The 27,841-nt window shown below is 41.1% G+C and overlaps 1 protein-coding gene across 5 annotated transcripts in view; it reads right to left on the bottom strand.

The window, feature by feature from the left end:
- LOC149316409 (leucine-rich repeat-containing protein 7) overlaps window positions 1-27,841 on the bottom strand; it is a 239,048-nt gene that overhangs the window by 125,020 nt on the left and 86,187 nt on the right. For all 5 annotated transcript variants that reach the window (XM_089515424.1, XM_089515427.1, XM_089515429.1 and 2 more), the window contains exon 2: window positions 14,115-14,317. In XM_089515424.1, the coding sequence (XP_089371550.1) occupies window positions 14,115-14,303 (189 nt within the window). In that variant the 5' untranslated portion in view covers window positions 14,304-14,317. The remainder of the gene's footprint in view (window positions 1-14,114; window positions 14,318-27,841) is intronic.

Below are 27,841 nucleotides of genomic sequence, written 5' to 3'. Positions count from 1 at the left end.
ATGACAGTGGGGAGAAGTGGTGGGAAAAGAAGCTTTTGCATTTTGGACCCTGCTTAAGCTTTGTGAGCTTTGCTGGGACTTGGTTGACAAGTTGAAGCTACTCTGCTGATCCTGTTTTTCCCCCTTGGACAATGTGAGAGAAAAGGTAACAGAAAAAATGTTTGTGTATGTGTGTGTGTAGGATCACTTCAAGCCCTATGGGGAAGATATGTCTGTAGTGAAGGAGCATGAAGTGTATCTGGGGTTGATGCTTGGAAAGAATCCTTGACCTTGGAGCAGCTCCTGTAGTTAAAATCTGTCCCTTTCCCCATCTGTGCCAGACTCCAGTCCAGGGCATGTGGTCTCTGTAAACCCCCAACACACACGCTGGCAGGGCCCCTCTTCATCCCAATGAAGAAGGATTGCAAGTCCTTCCTCACCAGGAAGGCGCTTCTCCCTTTGGTCATCATGGGAGCAATAACTAACAGCTGGCTGTGCAGCAACTGTATTGGTCTTTGCTGGAGGGGTGGCATGGGTGAGAGGCTTCTTGGTTGAGGGTCAGCCAACTGCTCAATTGCTGCTTTCAGGGTGACCAGATGCAAAGGCAGCAGTGACTGAGATTGGTTGGTCTGAATTTACAAGACAAAAGGGGGCAGTAGCCAAAAAAAGTTTGGAAACTGAATTAGACTTTAGTGAATAGTCATACTTTTACATGGCCAGAACTGATGTTAATTGAGCCTCTAGGACATTCTACATGCCTTGGACTGGAGTCTGGCACAGAGGTGCCACAGCGGAGATGATCCTCTCTTGTGTGCTCTCTCCAGCAGACTTCAATCCTTATGCAGTTACATATAGTAAGGGGTGCATCTTCAAGTATCAATAGGGTTGCCATAAATGAGGAGCTCCGAACCGGGACAAATGTAGGACAAGGCTTAAAAATGTAGGACCATTTTTTTTAAAGGTCCTACATTTTAAAACCTTGTCCTCCTCCTCCTTCCTGGCTTGGGAGGAAGCCTCGGCCTCCTCTCAGGCCGGGAAGGATGCAAGGGCTGCTCCTCATCGCGGCGATCACCGCGGTGGGAAGCAGCCTCCTCCCGGCCCCCACTCCCTTTCCTGGCCTCTGTGGAGGCTTGGGCCTCCATAGGGGCCGGGAAGGAGGGAGGAGAGCGCCCGCGATCGCCGCGATCGCCGCGATCGCGGGCGGCCCCCACTCCCTTTCCCGGCCTCTGTGGAGGCTTGGGCCTCCATAGGGGCCGGGAAGGAGGGAGGAGAGCGCCCGCGATCGCCGCGATCGCCACGATCGCGGGCGGCCCCCACTCCCTTTCCCGGCCTCTGTGGAGGCCCAAGCCTCCATAGAGGCCGGGAAGGAGGGCCAGGGCCGCCTGTCATCGCGGCGATCGCCGCGGTGGCAAACGGCCTCCCCCTCCTTCCTGGCCTGGGAGGAAGCCTCGGCCTGCTCCCAGGCCAGGAAGGAGGCGGAGGCCACCCCTCATCGCGGTGATTGCCGCGGTGGGAAGCGGCCTCCTCCTCCTCTCGGTCTGGGAGCAAGCGTCAGCCGGCTCCTAGGCCGGGAAGGAGGCGGAGGCCGCCCCTCATCGCGGTGATTGCCGCGGTGGCAAGCGGCCTCCTCCTCCTCTCGGTCTGGGAGCAAGCCTCGGCCGGCTCCCAGGCCGGGAAGGAGGCGGAGGCCACCCCTCATCGCGGTGATCGCCGCGGTGGGAAGCGGCCGCCTCCTCCTCCTCCTCCCTGGCCTCGCTGGGGCCCGGGAGGGAGCGTCTCCGCGGCTGGAGCTCCAACCGCGGAGAGCCCTCCCAGGCCTCAGAAAGGCCTTGGAGCCGCCGCCGCGGCGGAGGTGGCCGCGGTGGGCGGGGCCGTCCCGGTTTGGGCGCCAAACTGGACCGGGACCGGGATGGCACCGCCCAAACCGGGATTGTCCCGCCGGGGGGCGGGATATGGCAACCCTAAGTATCAAGGATCCCACCTATTTTGTTCTGAGGGCTCCCCATTGGTGCTGAGACACAGATTTATATGTCAAAAGTTGTGCACTAAAACTGTGTGCGTTCATCTAAAATCTAAAGTTGCAATGACACACCATGATTAAAACAAAACAACAATACAAAGACAGCTTCATATGTTTTGTGTTTTTCAGGGGGAAAATGGCAAAAATTGTTTGGCTGATACCTGCTGATAAGGAAATGTGAACTCAACTGAAGAACAAAAAATAGCTTCTCCATAACCTAGTTATAAGGAGACAGTCTTTCAAGGGCACATGAAACAAACAACAGTGGCTTTACTTTATTAGCAATGGTTTTAAGCATTCTTCTCCCTTACCCTTCAATTATCTCACCTTCAATTGTCAGATATTGTAGATTGGCACTACTATTAATGCAAATGGCATGGAAATTATGGCATGCAAAGAAAACTGTTTTGAAACTGTTTAGTTTATCTAAATTGGTAAAATAAAAGTCAGGTAGAAAAATATAATATCTCAGTTTGGGATATATTAATTTGAAATTGAAGAGTGATAGCAAAAAAACTTAGGAACTTAGAAACAAATACATTGTATTTAATTTTAGTGCCATGTATGCATTTTAGTTACCATGGGCATCTCAGGCATTATTACTGATCCCCCTCCCCTGCATAATTAGGTGAACAAAATTATAGTGTCATCACTTGCTAGCCATTGAATTAGGAATTTGGAAATATATCACTTTAAAATGTATCTGTATATTCTCTGTTGTTTTCAGTGAACTGTAGAAATTATGTTACAGCCTACAAAAAACCTTGCATTGTGAACTTTGAAAAGTATATACCTGGTTTTAAAGGATTTTTGCAATGTCCCCCTTTCAGGTTTACTCTGTCTGTCTGTCTGTCTGTCTGTCTGTCTGTCTCTCTCTCTCTCTCTCTCTCTCTCTCTCTATATATATATATATATATATATATATGGAGAGTGTCAGCATATTCAGGGATCTATATCTGTACATATATATTTCCATCCCATGGATCACCATATTTCTTAAAAGGATAACACTTCTTTTATGTTTTTTATCTGAGGCACTTCAGCAACCAAACCCTAAAGCTAAAATGGTCTCCTTAAAGTAAACTGCTTTATGCCTCCTGGTTATATCCTACTGAAATTCAAGTTCACTGATACTTCAACTTCATTCCCAAAGGAATGTATTTAAATTATCTGAGACTGATGTCAAGATTAGAAGTCTCCCTCTGAAAACTTCACAGGATTAGGAAAGTAGAAAGGGCATAGTAGCACATGGACTTTGGAATTCTCTACCAGAGATGGTCACCTGATGCCCATTTTAATGAATTTTCAGCACTGGACTAAGATATTTTTATTTTATCCCAAATATTAATGATCAATATTGCATTTGCGTATGTTTTTTTAATGTAATTTTTATAATTATACTGCAGTTTTGGCTTACTGGATTTAAGAATTGTGTAGCTTGGTGTTTTTTCTTCTTCTTTTCAATAGCTATTATTTATTTAGTAGACCATATTGTGAGCCACTACAGCTCTGAAGACCAGGGTTTGAATCCCCTCTCACCCCATAAACCTTGGGCAACTCACACACTCTCAGCCCCAGAAAACACTGTGATAGGTTAGCTTTAGGGTTACCATAAGTCAGAAACAATTTGAAAAGCACACAAGAACAAAACCAGAGTGGCAAAGATTTTTCTCTCTGAAGACGTGACAAATTATTTTCATGACAGTATGGGAAAAGAAGTAATTGTCCTTTGAATTTTAACCTGACAAAATGATATGATTGTCCTGGTTAAATGTCTGAAAAGGATGTCATATTGAGGATGGAGCAAGTTTGTTTTCTGCTGCTCCAAAAACTACTGTAGGACATGGAGCAATGGATGCAAACTACAGGAAAAGAAAGAAAACAGATTTCACTTCAACATTAGGAAGAATTTCCTGATGGTAAGAGCTGTTTGACAGAGGAACACATTCCCTCAGAGAGTGGTGGAGTCTCCTTCTTTGGAGATTTTTAAACAGAGACTAGATGGCCATCTGTTGGGGTTCTTTGATTGCATGGCAGGGGGTTGAATTGGATGGCCCTTGAGATATCATCCAACTCTATGATTCTATAAAAGACAACAACTCTGATGTAATATCATTTAATGTTTATGCTGGTATCACTATAAAAAAAGAACTACAGCACTGAAAGTGTTAGGTAAGATTTATTTATCAATAAATGAATGTACCTTTATCAATCTATCTAAAATATTAACAAGGACAGCTACTCAGCTGAATAAAGTAAGGAGTCCTAATAGCACATGCTATACAGCAGTGGGGTGAGAAGTGATACTGCTTACCAACTAGGAAATGACAAAACCAGACAACAGACTTGGGTACTAAAAGGCCACGTTATTAAGTATTTAATTCTTTAACTTTGAACTTTAACCATCTGCATGGGGAAAGAACCTAAAGTGTCTCTGGCTGAAGCAGCAAGTTCCAACTTGACCTTATCTTCAGCCACCTCTGGGCAAAGCACCCAAGCCCTGAGTGTCAGACACCATTTGGCTGGGCACTCAGGCAGTTAACAACAAGGGAGAGCTTCCCAGGGAACCTGCCCTCATATGTCCCATGACATCAAGGGAAAGCACACCTCAGCAGTGTTGCCAATTTTGCGACTTTCACGCGAAAACGGGGACTTTTCAGAGCTTTTCGTGTGATTTTCGCGCCTAGCTCTGTTTCAGTGCCTTTTCGGCGACTTTGGCCCTTTCAGCTCCAGACTGCTGCCTGCAGAGCAACCAACCCTCTGGAGTGTAACAGTTTTCAGCCAAGAGGGCTGGAGAAAAACACTCTCTCTCTCTCTCTCTCTCTGACTCCCTCTGAGAGCCAGGAGGGAGCAAGCCCAACCAACCCCAACTGTTTGGAGGAATAGTTCAGCCAATCAGAGAGAGGACAGGCATTCTCAGGCTCCAGGGGAAAGCACAGTGGCTGCAGTGCTGGAGAGAGGCAGGGAGTGAGGGATTTTGGCTGGCTTAATCCCAATTGCCTTGGATTTCCAAGTAAGACATAAGTTTTAAGGCACACAAAGGCAATACTTGGTCATGGTATCATGGCTTGATGTTGTGGACTTCTGTGTGTGTCTGAGAGTGACATTTGGATTTCTGAATTCCTGAGCTTGGGCAGAGTGCCTGGTCAGTTGGCATCCCTGCCCTGTCTTCCCAGAATTTTGTTTTGTGGCTCTCTTTTCATTCCCTTTTCCATTGCCATCCATACTGCAGAAATAATCCAGTTTGGCACTGCTTCTAACTGCAAGGCTCCCTGCGATGATGGGATTCTGGGCACAACAAACCACCAAGCCCAGAATTTCATGCATGGAGCCCTGGCTGCCGGTAAAAGCAGAGTCTCAACGTGTCACAAGAAACTACAATTCCCAGGATTCCCTGGTTGAACAAGGGAATTGCCTCCACGCTTCCAGATCCCAGCCCCAGAGAATGAGTCCACAGGATATCAGTGTTGCCAATTTAAGTCCAGTTCTTCAGCTGCATTTAGATTTAATAATGATAATAATGGTGATGATGATAGAGAGATAGATAGATCTTGTAGCACCTTTGAGTCTCACTGAAAGAAAAGTTGGCAGCATGAGCTTTCCTAGACTTAAGCGTATTTCCTCAGATGCATGGGAATTGTAGTTCATTGTGGCACCAGAGCTCTTTCTCACAAAACTACAATTCCCAGGGTTCCCTAGCACTGAGCCAGGGCAGTTAAAGCGGTCTCAAACTGGATTATTTCTGCAGTGTGTCTTGGACCCAACTCAGGCTGCATCTTCACTCCAGACTCCAGAGACAACCCAGTTTCATACCGTTTTTACTGCCATGGCCCAGTGCTATGAAATCCTGGGAATTGTAGTTTGTTGTCACACCAGAGTTTGCTGAGAGAGAAGGTTAAATGTCTCCCAAAACTAGAATTCCCAGGATTCCCTAGCACTGAGCCATGGCAATTAAAAGGGTGTCAAACTGGATTTATTTCTGCAGTGTGGTTGCAGCCGAACACGTTTCTATTTGGCACAAAGCTTCCTGAACCCCCTTCATGTCAAAATAAATATCTTAAAAGGACTGAAACATTCTTTGTTTGGTTCAATGGTGATTTTGAGAGTTGAAATAACTTACAATTATTTTTATTCAATTATGTTTACGTTTATTTGCAAAACATCCGCCATTTTAACATTATGGGAATTTTCCGGGAATTGTGACTGAATATTCCGTGTGATCTGGGGGGATTCAGCGGGGTTTGGACAAACATTTCCGGGAATTATCTCTGAGGCTTGTTGGCAACACTGCACCTCAGGCTGGCTGCAAGGGAAATCTCCTTTCTGATCTTCTAAATCCTGTGATCTACAAGAGCAACTTGGAGACTTCCCCTTCATCAAATCAGCACCTATGGTGCCTTCAATGTCCCCTACCAGCTGGTAGTTACTTATTTACACCACCAAACCCAGTGCCATGAAAATACAGACGCAGTGCAAGGTAGGTTAAAAAAAAAAACCCTCCTGGAAAGTGAGGAGAACATTCCTACCTAGCCTCAAAAGGCTTGCACTGTCTTGAAAGGGGGATGGACCAAGTGAAGATGAGAAGGCAGGCCTGTAAGATAGAGAAGAGTAGACTTTCTGGCAGTAGAAAGAGAGGAAGACCGCATGTCAGAGATGGCTAGACTCAATTAGGGAAGTCACAGGTCTGAATCTACAAGAGCTAAGCAGAGAAGTGAGCTTGGAGGCTTGGAGATGTGACATGTCTCATCCACAAGATTGCCATGAGTGGAGGTCAACTCCAGGGCAGCTAACAACAACAAGAGGCCTATAACTAGTCAGGTTCCACCAACCTCTCTTTGTGCTTTGTCCCACATGTATTAGCAAATCAAGTTTTTCACTCACTGTGGTCTCTCTTCCTAGAGGTAAGCAAAGGTGCCCCCTTCCCCACAGTTATGCTATGCTATGTGAGGCTGGGACTATAAATTAAGAGTAGATCCTTGTCATATTTTCCCCCCTCTTCTGAAATATCTAGTAATTTAAAAAAAAAAGCATGTGACATGATATGTTCATGCTATAAATTTCCTATTTTTTACTACTTTACTTTATCTATCACTATTTGTTGATGAAGAAAAACATTAGATAGCATGACCTGAAGAATCAACAAAATAGCTGCCTCAAAATTAGCTGAGATGTGATAGTCTGACTTACATTGCCTGTAATATTATTTCACAACTAGTCAGTCATAGGTGACTCATACAGTTATTGAAATGCAAAGCATTTGTGTAGTCAGCCATGTTGGGGGTTTTGGGAGACAACCCATTTTTTCACCTCACAATATATTCTGTATAATAATAAACTATATAATTATGTACTTTGGTCCCATGTTACCACCCCATTTTATATGCACTCAAATATATGCCTTAACCTTTTTTTGTACATCCAGAAAATGGAGGTATAATTTTAAAAAATGAAAGGTTTTTTAAAACTACTGCTACCTCATATCATGATTACAAATAAGAAATAAATCTGAACTATTCATCAGCAAATTGACCTCTATCACACCCTGTTTCATCTCTATGAAGCAGAAAAATATGATTTCTTCTCTATGAAGAAATATATACAGATGGGGAAGTGACTCACTTCTCTATATCACTTTTCCTTCAACCCCCTGGTGAGTATAACTAAATTGCTTCTCAGTTATAAACAATTGCCCAATGGAGTGAACAAACCACTGCACTGAGCATCAAAATTTGGCTAAAAGGAAGGCAACTTAGCAATACAACAATACAGTCAAATCCAATTAAATGATTATTTGGCAAATAGGAGAACAAAGATCACCTTTAAATATGCTCAAGGTCTGCCATCATATGCACACTAAGGAATAAGTCCTATTAAGCTCAGTAGAACTTAGTGAACATGCATTAGTGTAGACCACACAACATCTAAAAGGCATGTTCTATTTGTTCATAAAGATCCCTGGATACATATCTGAAAAGATGGATAGTAAACAATATGAAGTTTTCAGTTGTGGACAGTGCTTGAATAGATGTGGATGAAATACAGGTAAAGAAGCATATGGTTGTGTGTGAATGTGTGTGCATGTATGTGCATATGCACATGTGTGTACACAGAGAAGAAAAGAGAGATAAGCAGAGATATAAAAGGTGAGGAAAGATTAAAAACCTAAATCAACGGTCTAATTCCAACCTCTTTTCCAATTAGAGTAGACCCATTGAAAAGTCTACTGAATTGTTAATCAATACATTGTATACAGTATATAAGTCTCATTTTTTCAGTGGGTAGGCTATACTTGGGACTAGCATTTGGATTTAGACCAGAATGATCGTGATTTCTGGTCCAGCCAATGTGGTCTATTAGTGTGAATATTGAACTCTGGGAGGCCACAGTGCAAATCCTTGCTTAGCCATAGGGTGACCCTGGGCAAATCACACTCTTTGAGCCTAAGAGCAAGGCAATGGTAAACTCTTCTGGATCAGTCTTGTCGAGAAAACACTTTGACAGGATTACAAGTGTAATTGACTTGAGTCACATAAGAAGATGTTACTTTCACCATTAAATTGGTAAAACAAAACAAAGTGGTAGTAGAACAAAGTATAAAAAGGCTTTATTAACCAATGTAATGGCAAAATAATAATGTAAGAGATCAGTTTTGTCAATAGGCATAAAATGCTGGAAACTAGAAGTCCTAGGTGACATACAAATGTACAAATACAGATAAAACCATATGCGTTTCGACAATTGCCTTCCTTAGTGGGGAAAGAAATAATCTGTTATATCACCATTATTAGCTTGGAGTCATCCAGTATAAGTATGAAGAAAATTATATAATGGAATCAGTGTCCTGGATACTCCAATGGATTATAGTGCTTACACCATTAAAACATATGAATCAGGATCTCCCTAATAATCGTTGTGAGATTCAAGAAAATTATGGAAACTCACCTTCTGCTAGAATATTATCCTTTTCCTTAAGGTTACAGGCATGAATTCAGTTACAGTTTCCATAATGTTTATCACAGCCAGTGCCTGGGCACTTAAAATCTTTCTTCGTGAGACAAAGAGATGAAAGGGACCGTAAAGGGACCATAAAGCATCTGCAGCTGTTTGTGTCCACTGTATATTTTTTACCTGTCACATTGTTTTACAAATCAGTCTCATCAACTGGAGACACACCCATAATGCCTGGTTCAACAGGGTTAACAAATCAATACACTTGTCTATCCACATTCAGTGGGGTTAGGGTAACAGGATCCCCATGAAAGTGGAAAGACCACAAATAACGAAAACACTTTGTTTTTACCTGAAAGAACACCTTTCCAGGAATCTCTTGGTCCTCCAGTGCAATTCTGGTCAACACTTGCCAGACACTGACCACAGAATTGTGCTGGTGGAGCTATAAATGCCTAGTGGAGTGTTCTCTCTAGGAATCTCGAGGTCTTTTAGTGTGACTTTTGATTAAAGTTGACCACAGAATTGTGCCGGAGGACCTAGATATTCCTAGAGAGAAAATATTAATAAAATCCATGAATAATCAAATCCACAAAAGTCAAAGCAGCAGATGTGGAGGGACGAGTGTACTTGGACAGGTTTACTGTCACTTTAAGTCAGGGGTCAACAACCTGCGGCCCGCGGGCCGGATCCGGCCCGCCAAGGCCTTCCTGCCGGCCCCTGCGCAGTCCTGCCACCAATTGCCACCGATTTCCCCCGTTTCCACGCCGATCCGGCCGCCATTTTGTTTTTCAAAATGGCGGTTGAAGTCTCGTGTGACCTCAGGATGGCAAAGGTCACGCGAGACTTCGGCCGCCATTTTGAAAAACAAAATGGCAGCGCCCATCTAGGAGGCCCGGTGCAGCCCCTGGAACACTCCAACAGGGCTCCAGGGGCTGCAGTGGGCCTGCATCAGGCTCCACCTTGCCCTCTGCCCTCCTCCTCCTTATGAATAGAAGAGCAGGGAAAGGAGGGGGAGGAAGAAGGAGGAGCCAGCCGGCCAGCAAGAGCAAGAGCAAGAGCAAGAGCAAGAGCAAGCCAAAGAGAGGTTGGTTGCTTCTTTAGGGGAGGGGGGTTAGCCTTCTATTCTGAATTGCATTTTAGTAGTTTCCATGCTAGTAACTTGTTAGTGTTATTATTATTTACTTGCCCTTGGTGTTCTCTTTGCAAAAACTTCTTTCAGCTCCTTGTGCTTTTCTGGGTTGAGACAGTGGTGCATGCTTTCTCCCTTCTATTCTGAATTGCATTTTAGTAGTTTCCATGCTAGTAACTGTTAGTGTTATTATTATTATCACTCTGGGGGCGGAGCATGCGGCCCCGCCCCTGGAGGGTGGAAGCTCCACCCCCAGCACGTGGCCCCGCCCCTGGAGGGTGGAAGCTCCACCCCACTGCTTCGGCCCCCCAGTTGTCCGAGGGACAGCAACCCGGCCCCCGGCTCAATAATAATAATAATAATAATAATAATAATAATAATAATATTTATTTGTATACCGCCCTCTGGCAAACCAATCCGGGCGGTTAACAACAGTAAAATATAAAATATGACAATTAAAAACCCTTTATCCCTCCCCCGCTTAAGACAGTATTAAATAGTATAACATTTACCCCTGCTTTAAGTGATATCTTATTGCCTATTAGTCCAACAGCATCACTATGTCATATTTACTGTGAAGCTATTTCATTTGGCTTATGGGGTTCCCAGGGAATGCTGGACTGGATAGATGTTCAGTCTGATATATTTTCATGAACTATGGATTTATTTCTCATAACATTTTGGAATTTTTTTGTGAAACCTCCATCTGTCTCACAGTGAAACAGAAGAAAAAAAGAAAAGAAAAAGGTGCAGCCAGAAGCAGTCAATGCCAGCTATAAAACTGAAACAGCTATGAAGATGATACGCTGGCATGGTGAAACATGGTTTCACCACAAGGTGCTGCTGTAACATTTGAAGTCCCATTGCCAAGTGAACAGGAATAGGAAAGAAATTTGTTGACTTTGCACTCTGACACACTATGATGACATTTGTATGTGTGCCTATGTAGGAGTAGTAGCGATTAACAAATATTAATTGGATTTATAAGCTACCCTTTCTATGATTTGTTATTATGTGTCTTCCAATCATTTCTGACTTATGACAAACCTAACCGATTGTGGGTTTTTCTTGGCAAAATTTATTTGGAGGAGGCAATATTTATTTGTCATTGTCTTCCCCAAGGAGTGTAACTTGTCCAACGTGCCACCCAATAGCTTTCCATGATTTCTTCTTCTTCTTCTGTCTTCTTCCCAACAGTGGAACTCAAGGCAGCCAATAACATATCTAAAACAACTATTACTGGCTCTGGCTCTCATACCAATTTATGTTTTCCTTTATCAGGCTAGAATCCAAACCAGAGAACATCTTGCCTCTCTTCTGAATTATACAGAGTATTTATTATCCTGTTGTCCTAAACAATTTGGTATCTATAGTGAGCTTTGAGGAGGCAGGGACTACTTTTATTTGCTCTGAGATATGGAGACTTTAAACTACAATGTGAGTATGTTGAATTATTTGCCTTTTGTTTCACTTGTGGTGAAGTTCAGACCGGACCCTGTCTCTCTCTCTTAAGGATTTTGTCCCAGAAGACAGTCAAGGTATTATCCATTTTGCAATGCAGCTTAGAAAAGGTAAGAAACAGCTAGAGACTTCTTCTTCAAACTGCTGTCAGAAGGCAGTGATGAGCATAAAGGGCTTGGGAGAATGACAAGAATAGTTCTCATTTCCACTAGCACATCATCTGGAAAGTTCAATGAAAGATCTGATTCTCTTAACACCAGAGAATCAGGAAAATGAAGCTCCAGAACTCTAGACAGTGGTGTGTATCAACTGGCTTTAGATATTAAGCAGTGCCTTCAGAAATAAGGAAAGGGAAAGAGAAGATGTGCAAGCTCCTCTTCTCACATAACAGTTCTTTTCATATAACAGGAATCGTATTCTCCTAAGAGTGATAAATATAGGTTGAGTCTCCTTTATCCAGAATTCCAAAATCCAAATCCAACAGTTTTTTCATGGGTGGCTCAAATAGTGACACAACACCTTTGCTTTCTGATGGCTCAAGGTACACAAACTTTGTGCCATACACAAAAGTATTAAAAATATTGTATAAAATTACTTTCAGGCTATGCGTATGAGGTGTATGTGAAACATAAATGAATTTTGTGTTTTGGCTTGAGCACCATCTCCAAGGTATCTCATTATATGTGCATATGCAAATACAGGCATTCCAAAAGCCAAATAAATAAATAAATAAATAAATAAAAATCCAAAATCTAAAACACTTCTGGTCCCAAGCATTTTGGATATGGGAGACTCAGCCTGTATAAAGTTACTCTGTATCTGCATTTTGAAATCTCTTCATTTGTTTTTTAGCCTAATTTGAAATAACCTATAGCAACCTCACATTTTAAAATGCTGTTGCTTTTGCTTTTGCTTTCCAGACTGTCACTCTGGGAATGAATGCCTCTTCTGCTTCATAAGTATGTGTGAATGAATATGCACAAGAGACAGAGAATGAATGTCCTGGCACAGAGAAGGAGCCATACAATTCAGCAATGCTGCAGATCTCATGCAGTTTCAGCTGTGGCTCTGCCATCCACCGGCCACATATTCCCAATCGACTTTTCCAGGGGGTTAACATACTTTTATAGCCCCCCCCCCTAATTATATAGTGGGCATAAGTTTCACAACTTTATCAATTTTATAGTTATATCTTTTAGTTATGGATCTCCAGATGTTAAGAGGAGATTCAAACTGTCATGGTCAAGATATAATTGCCCCCAATTCTTTTTGTAGATGACTATCTGTGTTGTATATTTTGGCACTTACTGTCAGATATTTTGAGCTATTTTTTAAAAAAAATGAATGTGGTATAGAGAGATCTACAAATTTTTATTTCAACCTGTTAAATGCTATCTCTTCTTGGCATAACAGCAAGTGTAATTTACTTGTCAAAACAGTAAAAAGCGGCAGAATTACCCACAAATCATGGCTTTCATTTGTTATCACTAATTATCCACCAGAGAGCTAGTGCTTTTTAAAAAAGCTTGTCTCCCCTTCCCCAAGCCACAGAGATTTATGCAGCTTTACATATGTCCACAGACAGATGTTCTAAATGCCTATTTAGTCTTCACACAATATTGGAGACAGCAATGTCTGTATAAATAAAACCCACTTTGCCAATGAAACATGTACTCCAGAAATACTGAGCTGGAAGGTTTCTAGAAACCATCAAACCAAATGTCCTGAACCCATGATTACTCATATTATGTAAAGAGAGAGTATCTTAGGACTGTTGGTTGCACTAAGAGTTTCACTGGTCCTTTTCTGTTCAGATACTATGGCTAGGAACCGCAAGTTTTGCCAGCTGCTAAGTTTGAATTTTGCTACCTTCAAAATTAAAGAGAAAAATTCATGTGTCAAGTTCCCCTCCTCTGGCCATAAAAGTATCAGTAAGATAACATGTGAATTATATTTTCTGTGCCCTCATCAGCAACAACCGATAACATCAAACTTATTATGTCATACTGTGTCATATGGTATATATCCAATTTCATTTACTGTATTTGACCAAAAGCCATTACACATATAGTATATACAAGTCAGGCCTTATATTGTATTTCCACAAAATGTAACAGGGAGAGGAGGGAGATACCAGCCTAGGGTTCATCATGTCTAATTCTCCAGTTTAAAAAATGTACAATACATTTTTCCCCATTTTTAACAAGTGAAGCATTGCACTGACTCTCAGTTAATGCACTTAGGAACCTAGAGTTCACTATGAACTCAGGAACCTCACTGTAACATATATATATCAAACTCTATGCAGAGGTCTTGAGTACCATGGCTTTAACAATCTTGTACAGATGCACTTCCTGGTACAAAATCCAGCTCAATATTTTTATCTTGCTGGCAGAGACAACAGCAATATATTTTCTAAAATCAGATTTTTTTGTGTGTTTTGTTAATTGCCACACTAAACAACTGAAGTCAGCATTTTGTCCACAGTGAATTTATACAGAACACTCAATCGTACTTTAAATGTTCATCTAGGAAGAGAAACACATTTCTATATGAGAGAAAAGCAGGATTTACCTTAGGTAGCTCTTCAATTTGGTTGGCATCTAGGTAAAGTTCTTCTAATGTCCGCTCAAAGTTAAAAACCTCCTTTGGCACCTGCTGAAGGCTGCAATGGGAGTAATCGAGCACTGAGATTATTTCTTCTTCCCCTCGAAAACATCGGCATGGCACCAGTCGGCCAATAATTTTCCTTTTGGTTGTCATCTCCAAATGCTGATCTAGGGGGTGGGGGTGAGGTACAGAAAGAAGGGAAACAAAAATTAGAGACCATTGCTCATTGCTCATTTTGTTACATAAAAAATAACTAACTGGAATGGCTAAAGTTAGTTTCAACAAAATATACAGTTGCCCCTCCTTTACAGAGGGAGAACTTCCAGACCCCTCCCCCCTTGTGAAAATGGAATTTCATTTATATTCAAGCCCATTGGCTTGAATATAGGCACATGCCTATGGAAGCACGTAGGCACGCACCTCAGGCACATGCCCCATTGTTTCCCCCTCTGTTCACCCCTTGCACATAAGCAACGGACGCGAGTTTCAAAACGAGCAAGAATGGAAGGAGGACTGTAGATCATACAAGGTCTTTCCCATTACACACAGGATCAGTATCAACTTCCATTTTCCCCCAGCTTGGTTAATTCTTCATGCGGTTTTCAAGCTAGGCTAGCAAATCTTCATCTCAATGCAATAAGTTATATTTTTTTCTTGACTACACATAAGATTCAGCACCTATTAAATCTTGGGCAAACCCACAACTCCCCAAAATCCCCCAAGCAGATGGTCAGAACTTTCCCAACCTCTAACTGTTTCACTGATTAGATTTGGTCACTGTGATTTGTTTCACTTTTCTTCACTTCATAACACAAAAGTACTTTTAATGTAGGGCTTGTCCAGACTGCTAAATGTGTCAAGGTACATTTAGTCAGATTTTGCTGGGTGTTTGTGGTTGTAGTGATCTCTGCCTTCACATACCCTGAGAATTCCCTGTCCATGTCCATGGTTTATATCAAAACCCACAATTTTGGCTCCAAAATCTGCCATCATCTTATACATGAGGTGAACTTATAGTTGAGTATATACTGTACTTACTACATTGCTCAACTTTGGAAATCTGCTATGCTTCTATTTTAAAGGATGGGGGAGGGGTGCAAAACCCATGGCTATTGTTAGATTTAGATGCAGATTTCCTGTATACTCCTAGGTAAAAGAACAAACATGTGGGTGAATGTTCTATATGCACACACTTTCATCAACTGTCAGACAGAGAATCACTCTGTCAGTCAAAGTACTACAATTTAGGACTACTTGTCCTGGCTTACAAATAGAAACTGCAGTTTATACAGAAAAGCAGGTGACCACAGTTCAAATGCAAACTTAAAACAAAACAAAAGAGTGGTGGGAAAGTATCTTCATCTTTTCCTTTTTTAAATAAAGTTAAGATATTGAAGTGCCTTCACAGACTGTATGTGAGAGGGGAGATAGTGATTGGACCAAGCTCATAACACTGTAGCAGTGTTGTAAAGCCTAAAAATATACACTTTTGGTTAAAAAATATGCCATTTGGAACACTTACACATTGATCCATATTAAATACTTTTTCTCAACATAGATCCTAGCAACACTACTGTGCCCACCCCACAATCCATGTACTAAATACAGTAAAGGACATGCCACTCTTCCTTCTCTCCTACACCTTCCCTTGCCTTATCTCACACCCTTGTTTCTTGAACTTCTTGAACTCTGCCACTTGTCCTGCTTACTCTCCCTTCTTACACTCTACTACTTATACCTCTCATTCCTTTCTATTCCCTTCCTAGCCTTATCTTGCACCCTTGCAATCCATGTTCCCTTTGCTTCATGAACTCCACTGACTTCTCTTGTATTTCCCCCTCTCCCTCACTTAGTACCTGAAAGGCAGAGGCTGGATCTGTTTCTTTCAGAACATCTGGACAGAAAACTGACTGTTAATTTTGTCCCATATATTCATTTCTATAGGGGCTTAACAGATGGCCCTGAAGGGGCAGCAGGATGCTGCTTCTTTCCTAGTCAGATTGGGGCCACGGCAACCTGATCCAGCCTTTCATGGGCAAAAAAAGCAGCTCCATTTTGCACCCTCAAAAGGGCACCATAGCTGCAGTGGCATGGCTATATGGCACTCCTTCATCACAGTGTTGTATGGACACAGCACTGGAGAGGCATCATGACACTGCATGCAATGTGGAGTGGCATGCAGCACCATGGTGCCCTGGGGCAGAGTCAAGGCATGTGTCATTTGGACGTAATGCCCGACTCCAGCCCCAGGCTGGCCTTTCAGGCGGGTCTGTACAGGGGCATACTTAAAAATAAAAATGAAAGATTGGAATCTGGAAAATGTAAATAAATATCTAAACTATTATCAGTCCATAATTACACTGTAAGCATGATTATTTTTGGAATTTTACTTTTACTTGATTTCCCCCCCCCCCCCAAATGATTTCCTAATATAGTTTGGACATATCATGAGAAGATATGATTCACTGGAAAAGAAAATGATGCTTGGTAGGCAACAGCAGGAAAAGTAGAAGACCACATTCTAGATGGATAGACTCAGTCAAGGAAGCCACAGCCCTGAGTCTGCAAGACCTAAAAGTGACTTGGAGGCCTCTCATCCATAAGGTTGCCATAAGTCAAAGCTCACTTGACAACAGTTAACAAGATCAGGCTTTAGAACAAGAAAGAGAAAAGCATGTATAGGAGGTTTGCTCTCCCAAGTCCATAGCCCCCAGACCTGGGGTAATTGCCCACTCCTTGTTTACGACATCTTATTTAGAGAAATCTATTTTCCTTATGCTGAACTAATGGAAGTTTTGTACTGAACAAGTTTATGAATTCTGAATTGCCAAGTTGTGTGTTTACAAGTTCATGAATTATAATATTTGGATATATTATGATCTGTAAAGTCTTTAGCATTGAATTTCATTTTTCATTTCATTTGCAGGTCTCATTGTGAACAATACCAGTTTGAATTAGATTTGCAATGTTATATACTTCATTTTGAATATTCATAATGCATATTATGTTCTCTGGCAAAAGTAGCAATATACAAAAACACATAAACAAAAGGAGAATAATAAGCAGAGAAAGAGATTCTAAAAGGCACCTGAAGAACATAGCCTTTCACTCCTGAAAAAGATAATGGGTCAAAACGCTAGGGGCTATATTTATAGAGTGCCATCTGAGTGCAGCCCTTGAAAACATGCAATAGAAAATTGCAAGCACTCTGGAAGAGAAGAGGTGGCAGTACTGTGAGTTGAAACAGGAAGAGGAATCAGCAAAATTTGCCACCACAAGCGGGAAGCCCTCCAACTCAATAAATGGAAGGCGTCTCCTTTTATTATGTTCAAATCTGAGCCAGTGCAGTGTTGTGGTTTTAGTGCTGGACTACAACTCTGAGATATCAGGCTTTGAATTCCCACTTAGCCATGGAAACCCATGACATTGGACAAGTCATACTCTGTCAGTCTCAGAGGAAAGCAAAGGCTCAGAGGAAAGCAAACAAATCTTGCCAAGAAAACCTCATGATAGGTTTTCCTTAGGGCTGGCATAAGTATGAAACAACCTGAAGGCACACAACAACAGCTATTCTCCAGTCCAACTCCTTAAACTACACCAGTGCCTTACTGGCTGCAGTCAGATGATAAAAACGATGAGAACTCTTATCATGTGTGATCACTAGGTCATGCTGCCTAACTCTTCCAGCTTGCAGAGGTAAAGACAAAAGAACTTTACTTTGTGATTTGTTGATTATAATCATCTAAATGAGGGCACTGCATCCCCACCTCTGCCTCACTGATTTTTTTTTCTTTTTACAATAAATAAGAGCTATTTGATTCAGGTTTGTTACTCTGGTTTGTCAGGACACAAACAAAGCAGAAAGGAAATACCCATGCTCAGATAAACATAATAAATAAACAATAGAAGTGAGCTCCATGGTTTGTTTAGTCACCCCAGAGGCCCCCTCTCTTCTCTGGTTTGTCAGATCTGAGCCCACCTGCATTTTACACTGAACTTCCTACAGTCTTTCAAACCTAGTTTTAGTTCTTTCCTGCCCCCATTTCCTTTGACTCTGGTGGGTAGTAATAAGCAATGTTTATTTCTCCCACCCTGCCACATCTTTCTCTCTCTCTCTCTCCCTCTCTCTTACACAAACACACTATCCCACTTTTACTATGCCTGCTAAAGCTCTTAGCACAAATTTTGGAAGTAGGACAGCCTTGTGTTTCAGTATTTGTTAAACTTTGTTAAAGCCAGAAACTTTTGCTGTCTATTGCAAATTATCCAGAAATCTATGAGTAGATCCTTATCAACCTTTTGTCTTCCTCCTCCTGATCTGCTATGGCACTTTGGGTTTCTGTGTCTTCTGTTGTCCTTGGCAGTGGTTGATCACTAGTAGACTTTCACTTTTCTCCAGTTTCCCTTTGCTCCCCAGCAACATCTTTATTCCTCCTTCATATAGGTTTCTAACACTTTAGACTTTCTAACTTGTTCTCTCCAGTTGACTAGAATCTAGCCTGGTGAGTGGTAATAAGCAACATTTATTTCTCCCACCCTGCCACATCTCTTTCTTTCTTTTTCTATCTCTCTCTCATACACACTATCCCACCTTTACTATGCCTGCTGACGCTCTTATCACAATACCCAAAGTAACCAATCAGGTTAGGTGATGTAATCAGTTACTGAGAAAATTCAATAAGCAATAAAGGGATGAAAGAGAATTCAGTGGTAGTATGTTTCATGCCAGCAACTGATGCATTAGTGTTGACTCCTGGACCATAAGAATTCACCCAAATTGTATTGTGAATTAAAGCTAGAACTGTCACGACTGATCTCAGCAGGTACTGTGGGGAGATACAACAAGAGCCAGTTCTGTGTAATGGCAGAGTATTGGGCCAGGACTAGAAGGCCAGTACTGAACATTTAATTAAAGAGTATCAAGAAACAGACTTTCCAGCTTCAACATTACGGGACACATTAAAGGCAACACTAAGAAAAGAATGCATTGAGGAAGTTAGTTACATAGAATGCATTTCTCAAGAAGAAAGAATATATATATATATATATATATATATATATATATATATATACTGGTATATATAATATATATATATAAATTTCAAGCTCCTGAAATTTAACGAATACTGTAATAGTACTGTTACAGTTAAATAAAAGGATATTGTTACAGTCAGTAACTAAAATTATTTGAGGATGAAAAAATACAGCAGGGTCTCCGATTTACTAACCAAAGTTAGTGTACAGATAGTAATATGCTCTACAGCATCTCTGTCAAATACCCACTTTCCCTACACTGTTAGAAACATAGACTAAAAAGGTGGACAAACCTTTATATGTGACGGCTCTGTGTTGTTACCAACAAATAGTTGGACTTAGTTTTTAAAGTCTTAGCCCAATTCTAACAACTAATGTAATAATAGTGGTGATGCTTACCACGCTCCAACTACATATAACAATCTCTGGAAAGAGCTTTTATTTGGAAAAATCAAGGGGGCTTTAGGGTCAAATAGGTGTTCCATGAAAGAATATCTTGGTTTCTATATTTAGTTTAAAATTTAAGAAGCGAGAAAAATAAAGTCAGGAGACATCAATTCAAATCCTTTTACAGCTGAAGGCCACAGTGGCAAGTCACCAGGCAGACTGGATTCCAACAGCCAATCCTGGTTCAAGCGGGTTGTAAAGGAGGAACTGCTGTGGGAGGAGAGACCATAAAAGGGGAAGAGTATGTCATTTTAAGAAAGTGAATGTGTCTGTTTTAAGAATCAGTTCTGAGCAGTTCAGAACTGTTCCATTCTGAGAGCTGTCAAGATTTTTACACCAGAACGTACCGTGGGTTAAGTGCCAGTAAAGTGCTGGTAAAATGTCCCTGAAGCTTGATGGTATGAAAGCTGGTTGCGCTTCTGAAATGTCAGTGAAATGTCCCCTTGCCTCTATCGTTCTTGAATTGTTTGCACAGCAGCCTTTTCCTATTAATGAGAACTTTGCATTAATAGGAAATGGAAATGGAAATGGCTGCTCCATGAATGATTCAAGGATGGTAGAGGCAAGGGAACATTTTACTGACATTTCAGAAGTGCATCCTCGTGCTTCTGGGACATTTTACCAGTGCTTTACCAGCTCTTAACCCACAGTAAGCGACGGTGTGAAAATCTTCAGTTAGAATTCAGGCCAATGTACCTTAGCAGAAACAGTTTAGGCTTGAGTTAAGTGAGGAAACTGAGTAAGAAACAAAATGGATCTATTAAAGTGATGTGACTACCATAACCATGCCATCTGTGAAACATTCTTGAAAAGATGCAGTCTTAACAACACATGCTTGTAAATAAAGTTTATTTTGTTTCCAGAAGAGTATTGGCCTGAATGACAATAACTTCGCAGACTGCTACCAAAAATAAAACACGGATAGGAGATGAACACTGGGGATCCCAACCCTAATTAATTTAAAGGAAAATGTATTAAGGGCATAAAAGGGGCAAGTGTCAAGGACTAAGGGGTCTTTGGATGTTATGAGGTAAAAAGATAGCCTTGGAGCATCGATGGGAAGACTGCCTTGGTCACAGTCACATAAGCCAATTGTCAGCTTCAGTTTTCAGGGACACAGTATGCTGTTTTGCCTAGTATTTTGGTCAACTATAAGTGATAGTGTGGCTGGGCTGTCTGTGGAAGTTGTCCTTTCTGCATTGGGATATTCCACCCATCCCCAAAACAGTGTATTTATGTGTTATTAAGCTATCTCAAGAGTTTTCAGCTCAAAAAAATTAAGGTTTTTTTATCTGAAAAAAATGTTGGCATGATGGTGATTTGAGAGATCAGAGGGACTCCTAAGGGCCACAGTGAGCACACACACCCCACAGCATGTTGCGTGTGAGCTACACATCTACCCCTGCCTAAGGAGTGCTTTCCTCTAATCATTCTCTACCAATCTAATGTCTCTTACAGTGATTTTGTGAGGAGAATATGGGGCAAGACTAGTCATATATTGCCTTGAGCACTTTGTGGGGGGGAAAGGTCCAATATAAAATTAATGAATAAACAAATATGGGATGAAATGTTCTTTCTAATTGATTGCCAGTATCTAATTTTTATTTCTTACATGTGTTAATTTTTAAAAAGAATATGCCAAATTTGATTACAGAATCATGCTAAATAAATATATTAAAGCTGCTTCCTCAGCTCTGTCATGTATCTTCAGTGCTAGAGGAGCTTCACTGGCTACAAAGAACACTCATATCCTTCGTTGTCTCAATACAGCCAGAGTCCTGCCTGCCTGTGGCAATCACAAGGAGATTAACATATGAATGCTGTCAAGACAAATCCCCCTTTCTCCTTCACAGTTTCACAAAATGTGAAGAACAAGTGAGAGAGGCAGAAATGAACATCACTAAGACCAAAGTGCACCTGGTTTCATGTTTATCAGTGCCAATAACAATCTTTCTGTCTGGCTGACTTTCGCCAAAGGGCATAAGCTAAAACAGAGAGCTAGGAATAAAGCAATTTTATAATTTAGCTGGACCAGATGCTGACTTTTGATGTATCATACAGTAATTATATTTTTAATTAGGATTAGCTGTTGAAGTTTAGATATGTTTACAGTATATGCAACTCAGCCTGAACACTTCAGATCATTCTATTACTTCAAAGTTGGGGTGAGGCAACAGAGAAGTTATCAGGTACACGCCCCACCACAGTATAAAAAAAACCCTGTCTGAATAGGAGGGACATGAAAACATCATCCTCGATAAAAAGAGAGATATGCATCCAGTAATGCATGAGACATGCAGTTATCACCCCTCAAGGTCTTCATACATCTTATTGCATTGTCATGGATGGTAGTGGCACCTGCTTCAAAGTTACAGCATATATGCCTTACTCTTAAAAGTAGTATCTTCTCAAAAGCAAGATTTACCACTCCCAAAGTAAAAAAGGATGACATTTAACTATGTCTGAATATACTTCCACTTGTGAAATGTGGTCTCCTCCTCCTCTCTGCAGGACCCCTTGATCCCCTAAATCTGCTTTAAAGGGTATGCCACCAACCCTAGATACAGTTTGAGTCTCCCTTATCTGGGGTTCCAAAATCTGAAATACAGTCATCCCTCCTGATTTGCAGGGGATCCGTTCCGCCCCCCCCCCCCCCGTGAATCTAGAAAAATGCCAATATTGGAGTTGCCATTGGTTTCAATGGTGATGTGCTCCTGCACATGCCTCAGGTGTGCACACCATTTTATCCCACCTTCGCTTGTCATCCGCAAAAGGATGAGACTGCCGATTCCAAGTCCATGAATCAGGAAGGATGACTGTACTCCAAAATCCACAACACCTCTGGTCTGAAGCATTTTGGATAAAGGATAAGGGAAACTCAGCCTATAGTATATTTTGAGGGTAAATGGGTGGTTACGGGGGGAAAGGAAATCTCTTTCCTGCTGAAAAAAACAATTGATGAGGCAGTTAAGAAATTGTTCTGTTTTTTGATAAGATGAAATGATGGCCATAAAACTGTAGGATTAAATACACTGAAGGATAAGGCTACAAAAAGTTATTTGTCACAATAGCTTTGAGTTACCTCCAGTATCAGAGGTATCATGTCTTTGCATAATGGAATCTGGGATACTAGCCAGGCAACCTACAGAGAGTGGAGTTTGGCCCCAGTCAGGGGAGAAATGTAGGTGTCCTAACATTTATTTGTTCCCTCAAGGCCCCTTGAGTCTTTGTGTGTTGGGAGGGGGCACAAAGAGGCACTCATACCCATAACTAGCACCCTCTTTAACCCACACCCAGAGACTGCCTCTTCCCATGTTGTATGCCTCTTGGTAGTCAGGCAAAATATGTCTGGGAGCCACTATCAATAATATTATTATTCTATAATACAAATATTTGTATATCATTACTGATTTTACAATGGATGTCAAAAATTCCTGATAAATAATGGTACTAATGAAAAAGACAAAAAACGTATGAAACACAGTATAGTCTCAGGCCCCTTTCCAGACTGCCAGAACCTTGTAATTTGTACAGTTCCTTCATCCATTGCCCCTAATGGTCAGGAAGGTGTTATTAAGCTTAGTCCCATTTGTGGGGCATTGTGGAAACAGGATGCAGGATGAAACAGGCCTATCAGACAGGTTTTGATCCAGAACAGTGAGGCAAGAGGATATGATGATGGTGCCACTGCTGCCCATAGAGTGTCCAAAGTCAGACAGGCTTTTGTTGAGGAGCCACACTAAATGTGCCAAACAGCTACTGAGCAGCAGCAGTGGTGGTGGGGATGACACTGGTGGAGGATCTCTCAGAGACAACAACAGTGGCACAGTAGCTACTACTTGTTAATTGTGAAAAGGGGGGCACAGTAAACCCCTTGTGAAAGACTTTTACCATGAAAACTGTATGATGAAATAATCCAAAATGAAATGAAAGATACTGCCAAAAAATAAAACTCCCAGGTTGTAAGGCACTCAAGAAGCTACTGTGGAAGAGCAGAAGACAACTACGAGTAGCGCTGTGGCTAATAATGTAACTGGACTCAAACCAAAAGGATGTTCAGCTATTGACATACTCAGAGGTGAAAGGACCTCTAAGGCATCTGTAAGGTGAACCTATCATGGGGTTTCTTGGCATGTTTTGTTCAGAAGAAGTTTGTCCTTGCCATCCGCTGAAGTTGAGAGATTGTGACTTGCTAAGTATCACCCTATGGTCAACATAGCCAAACCGGGATTCAAACCCTGGGCCCCAGAGTCATAGTCCAAGGCTCAAACCACTACACCATGCTGGCACTCTCTCTCTCTTTCTCTCCACCTACACAAACATACTGTGTGTATATAAAAAGAGAAAGAGCAGTCTCCACCACTACCCAAAAGTTACTCGTACTGTTTCCTGTGCTGACAAATAGTTATTAAGTACGAGCCAGAATTCTTCCAAGTCTCATCATTTTTTTTTTTAAAAAATCCTTCTCTGACATCTGTAGGCCCTTTGCATGTAAAGTGGCACAATCATTGTGTTTGATATTGTATGAACATATGCCCCTTGGACATCACATCTTTTGTAGCTTTTCAAATCATATAAGGTTAACAAATAACTGAGCAATGACTTGTATTTAGAGACCTTTCTGTTTCCCAGAAAACATGCTTACCCATAGGCATTCCAAAAACAGTATAAGCATTGCATATATTTATTCTACAGTAAAGCTGGTGCTTAAGATGAATCTCAAATGCTATTTTGATGGAAACCCAGAACAAACACAGAGGAAATTGAAAATGAGGTTACTTTTAATGTAGTGCAACAGAGAGAAACATTACAGTTTTAAAATGTCAACAGCACAAATACTATGCTATCCTATGTTATTTCTATTCTTCCAAAGAACATTACAATTTCTTATTACACATAAACAGCTTTTTAGTTAAAGCCAAGCAATCTTCTGAGTTGCTATCTTGAGAGAATGAACAAAGGACCAACTACCAGAATGAACAGAATTAAACAAGAAGCCTTAGCAATGTTTCTTATGCTTGTTCATCTGATTCTGGGGGGAAACGCCCTTCCGTGATAATCTGTATATGTTTAGATCAGAAAAGAATATCAGTTTTGGAATATGAAGGTATCATACCCAGGAGGATGGATAAATGTTGTCAAACCTGCTCAGGCTATTGTTAATTCTTTGCTCCTCTTTACTCCTAAACAGTAATAGTCACTGCAGTAGTAGAAGCTATTTAAGCAATTATTTACATACTGAAAGCATATAAATGTCTTTCCACTATGCAATCCTAGAATTCAGGGCTTCATGGTTTTAATGCATTACATGCATGTACTTGTAAGGGGTAATCTTCTCAAGGGTTTTGACATGACATGGATAGCTTCCATGAATAGAGGAGGCATTCCCCCTCCGAAAAGTGACTCTTCCAAAGTAAAGAGCAATGGAAATGGAAAAGGAGGGACGAGATTAAAGTGCTTCCCTTACTAAGGGGCATAGCTATGGTGGGTAAGCCATAAGGCTGATAGCCAATGGGGACCATCTGGTACTGCCTATTCCTACCCAATCTCTGGCAGCCATACTTCCACCAGCGCTAGTTTATTCCTGATGTTTCACCAGCATCTATGGCTGGCATCTTCAGAGAATATGTCAGGAATAAACTCTTCTAGAACATGGCACATAGCCTGAAAAACCCACAAAAAACTATGGATGCCAGCCATGAAAATCTTTGACTTCACAAAATGGCAAATCCTTTTATGGAAGAACAAGTGATTTGATAACTCCAGAAGACAGATGAGTCACTCATTAAGACTGTCTGGAATATTCATGACATCACTAAGAAAACACATCAGCAATTTGTGAAACAAGAACGGATGGCTGTTAGAGCTAGATTGTGATACACTGAGAGCCAAAGCTATGTGAAGTTTAAGAAGCATTACTAAAAAAGTGTTATTCCACATTCTTGAATTGTAGTAATTTTAAAATATATTTCAGATGCTCTGCATAAACAGAAGTCCTAAATGTAGTTTACTTGCCTCACCTATACATTTTGTACTGAAGACTATACACTGTTGCAGCTAGAAACATTTGAGACAATATCATATGCTCAAGCCCCATAGGAAATAATGGGGCGCATGCTTGCAGTGGCACACAGGGTGCGCGGCCTGAGTATGCACCCCATTATTTCTGCCTGGGTTTGCCTTCTGTGAGAGTTCAAAGCCTATAAGGAGGGCTGACTATATATGGCTGTGAATGCTGGACAGTAAAGAAAGCTAATAGGAAAAAAAAATCATTTGTGATGTGGTGCTCAAGAAGTGTTCTGTGGATACCATGGACTGCTAAAAAATGGATGGGTCCTAGAGCAAATCAAGCCTGAACTCTCCATAGAAGCAAAGGTGACTAAATTGCAGTTGTCATATTTGAGCTATATCATGAGAAGAAAGAACTCACTAGAAAAGACAATAATGCTTGGTAAAGTTGAGGGCAATAGGAAAAGTGGAAGACTTGAAACTTGGAGCCCTGGTGACACAGTGGTTAAATACCAGTAAGGTAGCCACAATGTTGTGAGTTCAATCCCAGGGCTCCAAGGCTGACTCAGCATTCCATCCTTTTGTAGGTCGGTAAAAATGAGGCAATTGGCTTACAGATAGTAAACGGTTTACAGAGTGCTGAGTTCACTATTAAGCGGTATAGAAATGTAAATCCTAAACACTTGCTATCATCAAGGTTATGGCCATGAATCTGCAAGATCTGAGCAGAGTGGTTGAGGATGGGTAGGGTGACTTGGAGGTCTCTCATTTATAGGGCACCATAAATCAAAAATGGACTTCAAGGCTGTTAACAACAATAGCCTCAAACTGAAAAACCAATCTGCTTTTATTAGTGACTCCAATGGCTTTGTTCCCAGTTTTTCCTGTGAAGGAATTTTTTATGCACACCCCCCCACACACACACATAGATGCAGGCCCTCCATGAAAATCAACTATCCTGCCAGCTCTCCTGCCAAAGGATAAAATCCATAGTCTTGGTTTCTTGAAGAGGAAAGCACAGGGAGGAGGAAACATGAAAGGATGGGTTGGAATCCCTCAAGGCAGAAGCTATGAAAGCTAGTTAAAACAGTAAAACATGAGAAGCAATTAATTATCCAGGAAAGCCTTAGGGCAGAGTGATAGCAGTAGGGGGTTGGCCTTCACAAGAGGCAACTATGTGGTGCTTTTAGCTGTGTCCTGGTTCACAAGTTCCCATCCAAAAGAAAAACTTTAGGGAATCATGAAGCAAGCTTGGGGGAAGATGAAAGAAGAGAGATAACTTTGTTTCAGGCTTTGTTCAGTGCTGCATGCTTCCCCTGTGTTCCTCACCCAAGGCAGAACTTCAAGTCTAAACTGTTGAATTCTAGGAAAGTTCAATGGGGGATGCAGATAGAAACAAGGTGATTGGATTTGACAGGGGGAAAGGAAGTAGCTGCTTCCTTGCAGAGATATTACCCTTAAAACCAATAGTAGAATGTATGTATAATATCTAAATTGAGTACTGAGTATCTTATCATGTAAATAAGCTCTATTTATTTTAACTTTTAAATAAACCCTTATTTATTACCTTTCCTCACACATATGCCACCCCATTTCATTCAGACGTTCAAGCACACAAGTCCTGAAATCTCACTAGCTTACTACAGCTCTTTGGACCTCTCCAGCCAGACTGGGTTCAAACCACTTTTAGTTTGGGTCCCATTATCTAATGCACCAGCTTTTGTGATCGTGATTAAGCACGCAGTTTTGTATAGCATACATGGGAGACAAATAGACACCTCAAATAATTTTGTAATAAATTTGCTCCTTTCTATACATTAGTTTTAAATTCATGAAACACTACTGTACCAATTTAGGAGGATCTAGTTCCATCCAGCAAATAAACCACAATTCTTCACACTTCTTCCTACTACCCGAATATGCTTGATTTCATAATACTCCACTAAAGATCTTATTTGAATCAACCTCAACATTCTGGGATCCTAAATAACAAGACTCTTTTTCTTCTATGTTAGGAAAAGCCATTTAAGCATTCTGAGTCACACAAGAGTGTATTGTGCAATGGTCTACACCCAAACTATCCACAAATGCAAACACATTTTACAGTAATACAAGAATAAATACAATCAATAATAAAATATCAACAAATATTAACAAACTCTGGACAGCAATAGCAATAGAAGCTTCATTTATATATTACC

Source organism: Sceloporus occidentalis, unplaced genomic scaffold (assembly GCF_023333645.1).
Source record: "Sceloporus occidentalis isolate IW3139 unplaced genomic scaffold, rSceOcc1.0.p SCAF_3, whole genome shotgun sequence".
Taxonomy (NCBI): Eukaryota; Metazoa; Chordata; class Lepidosauria; order Squamata; family Phrynosomatidae; genus Sceloporus; species Sceloporus occidentalis.
This window is presented reverse-complemented; position numbering and strand designations above follow the sequence as displayed.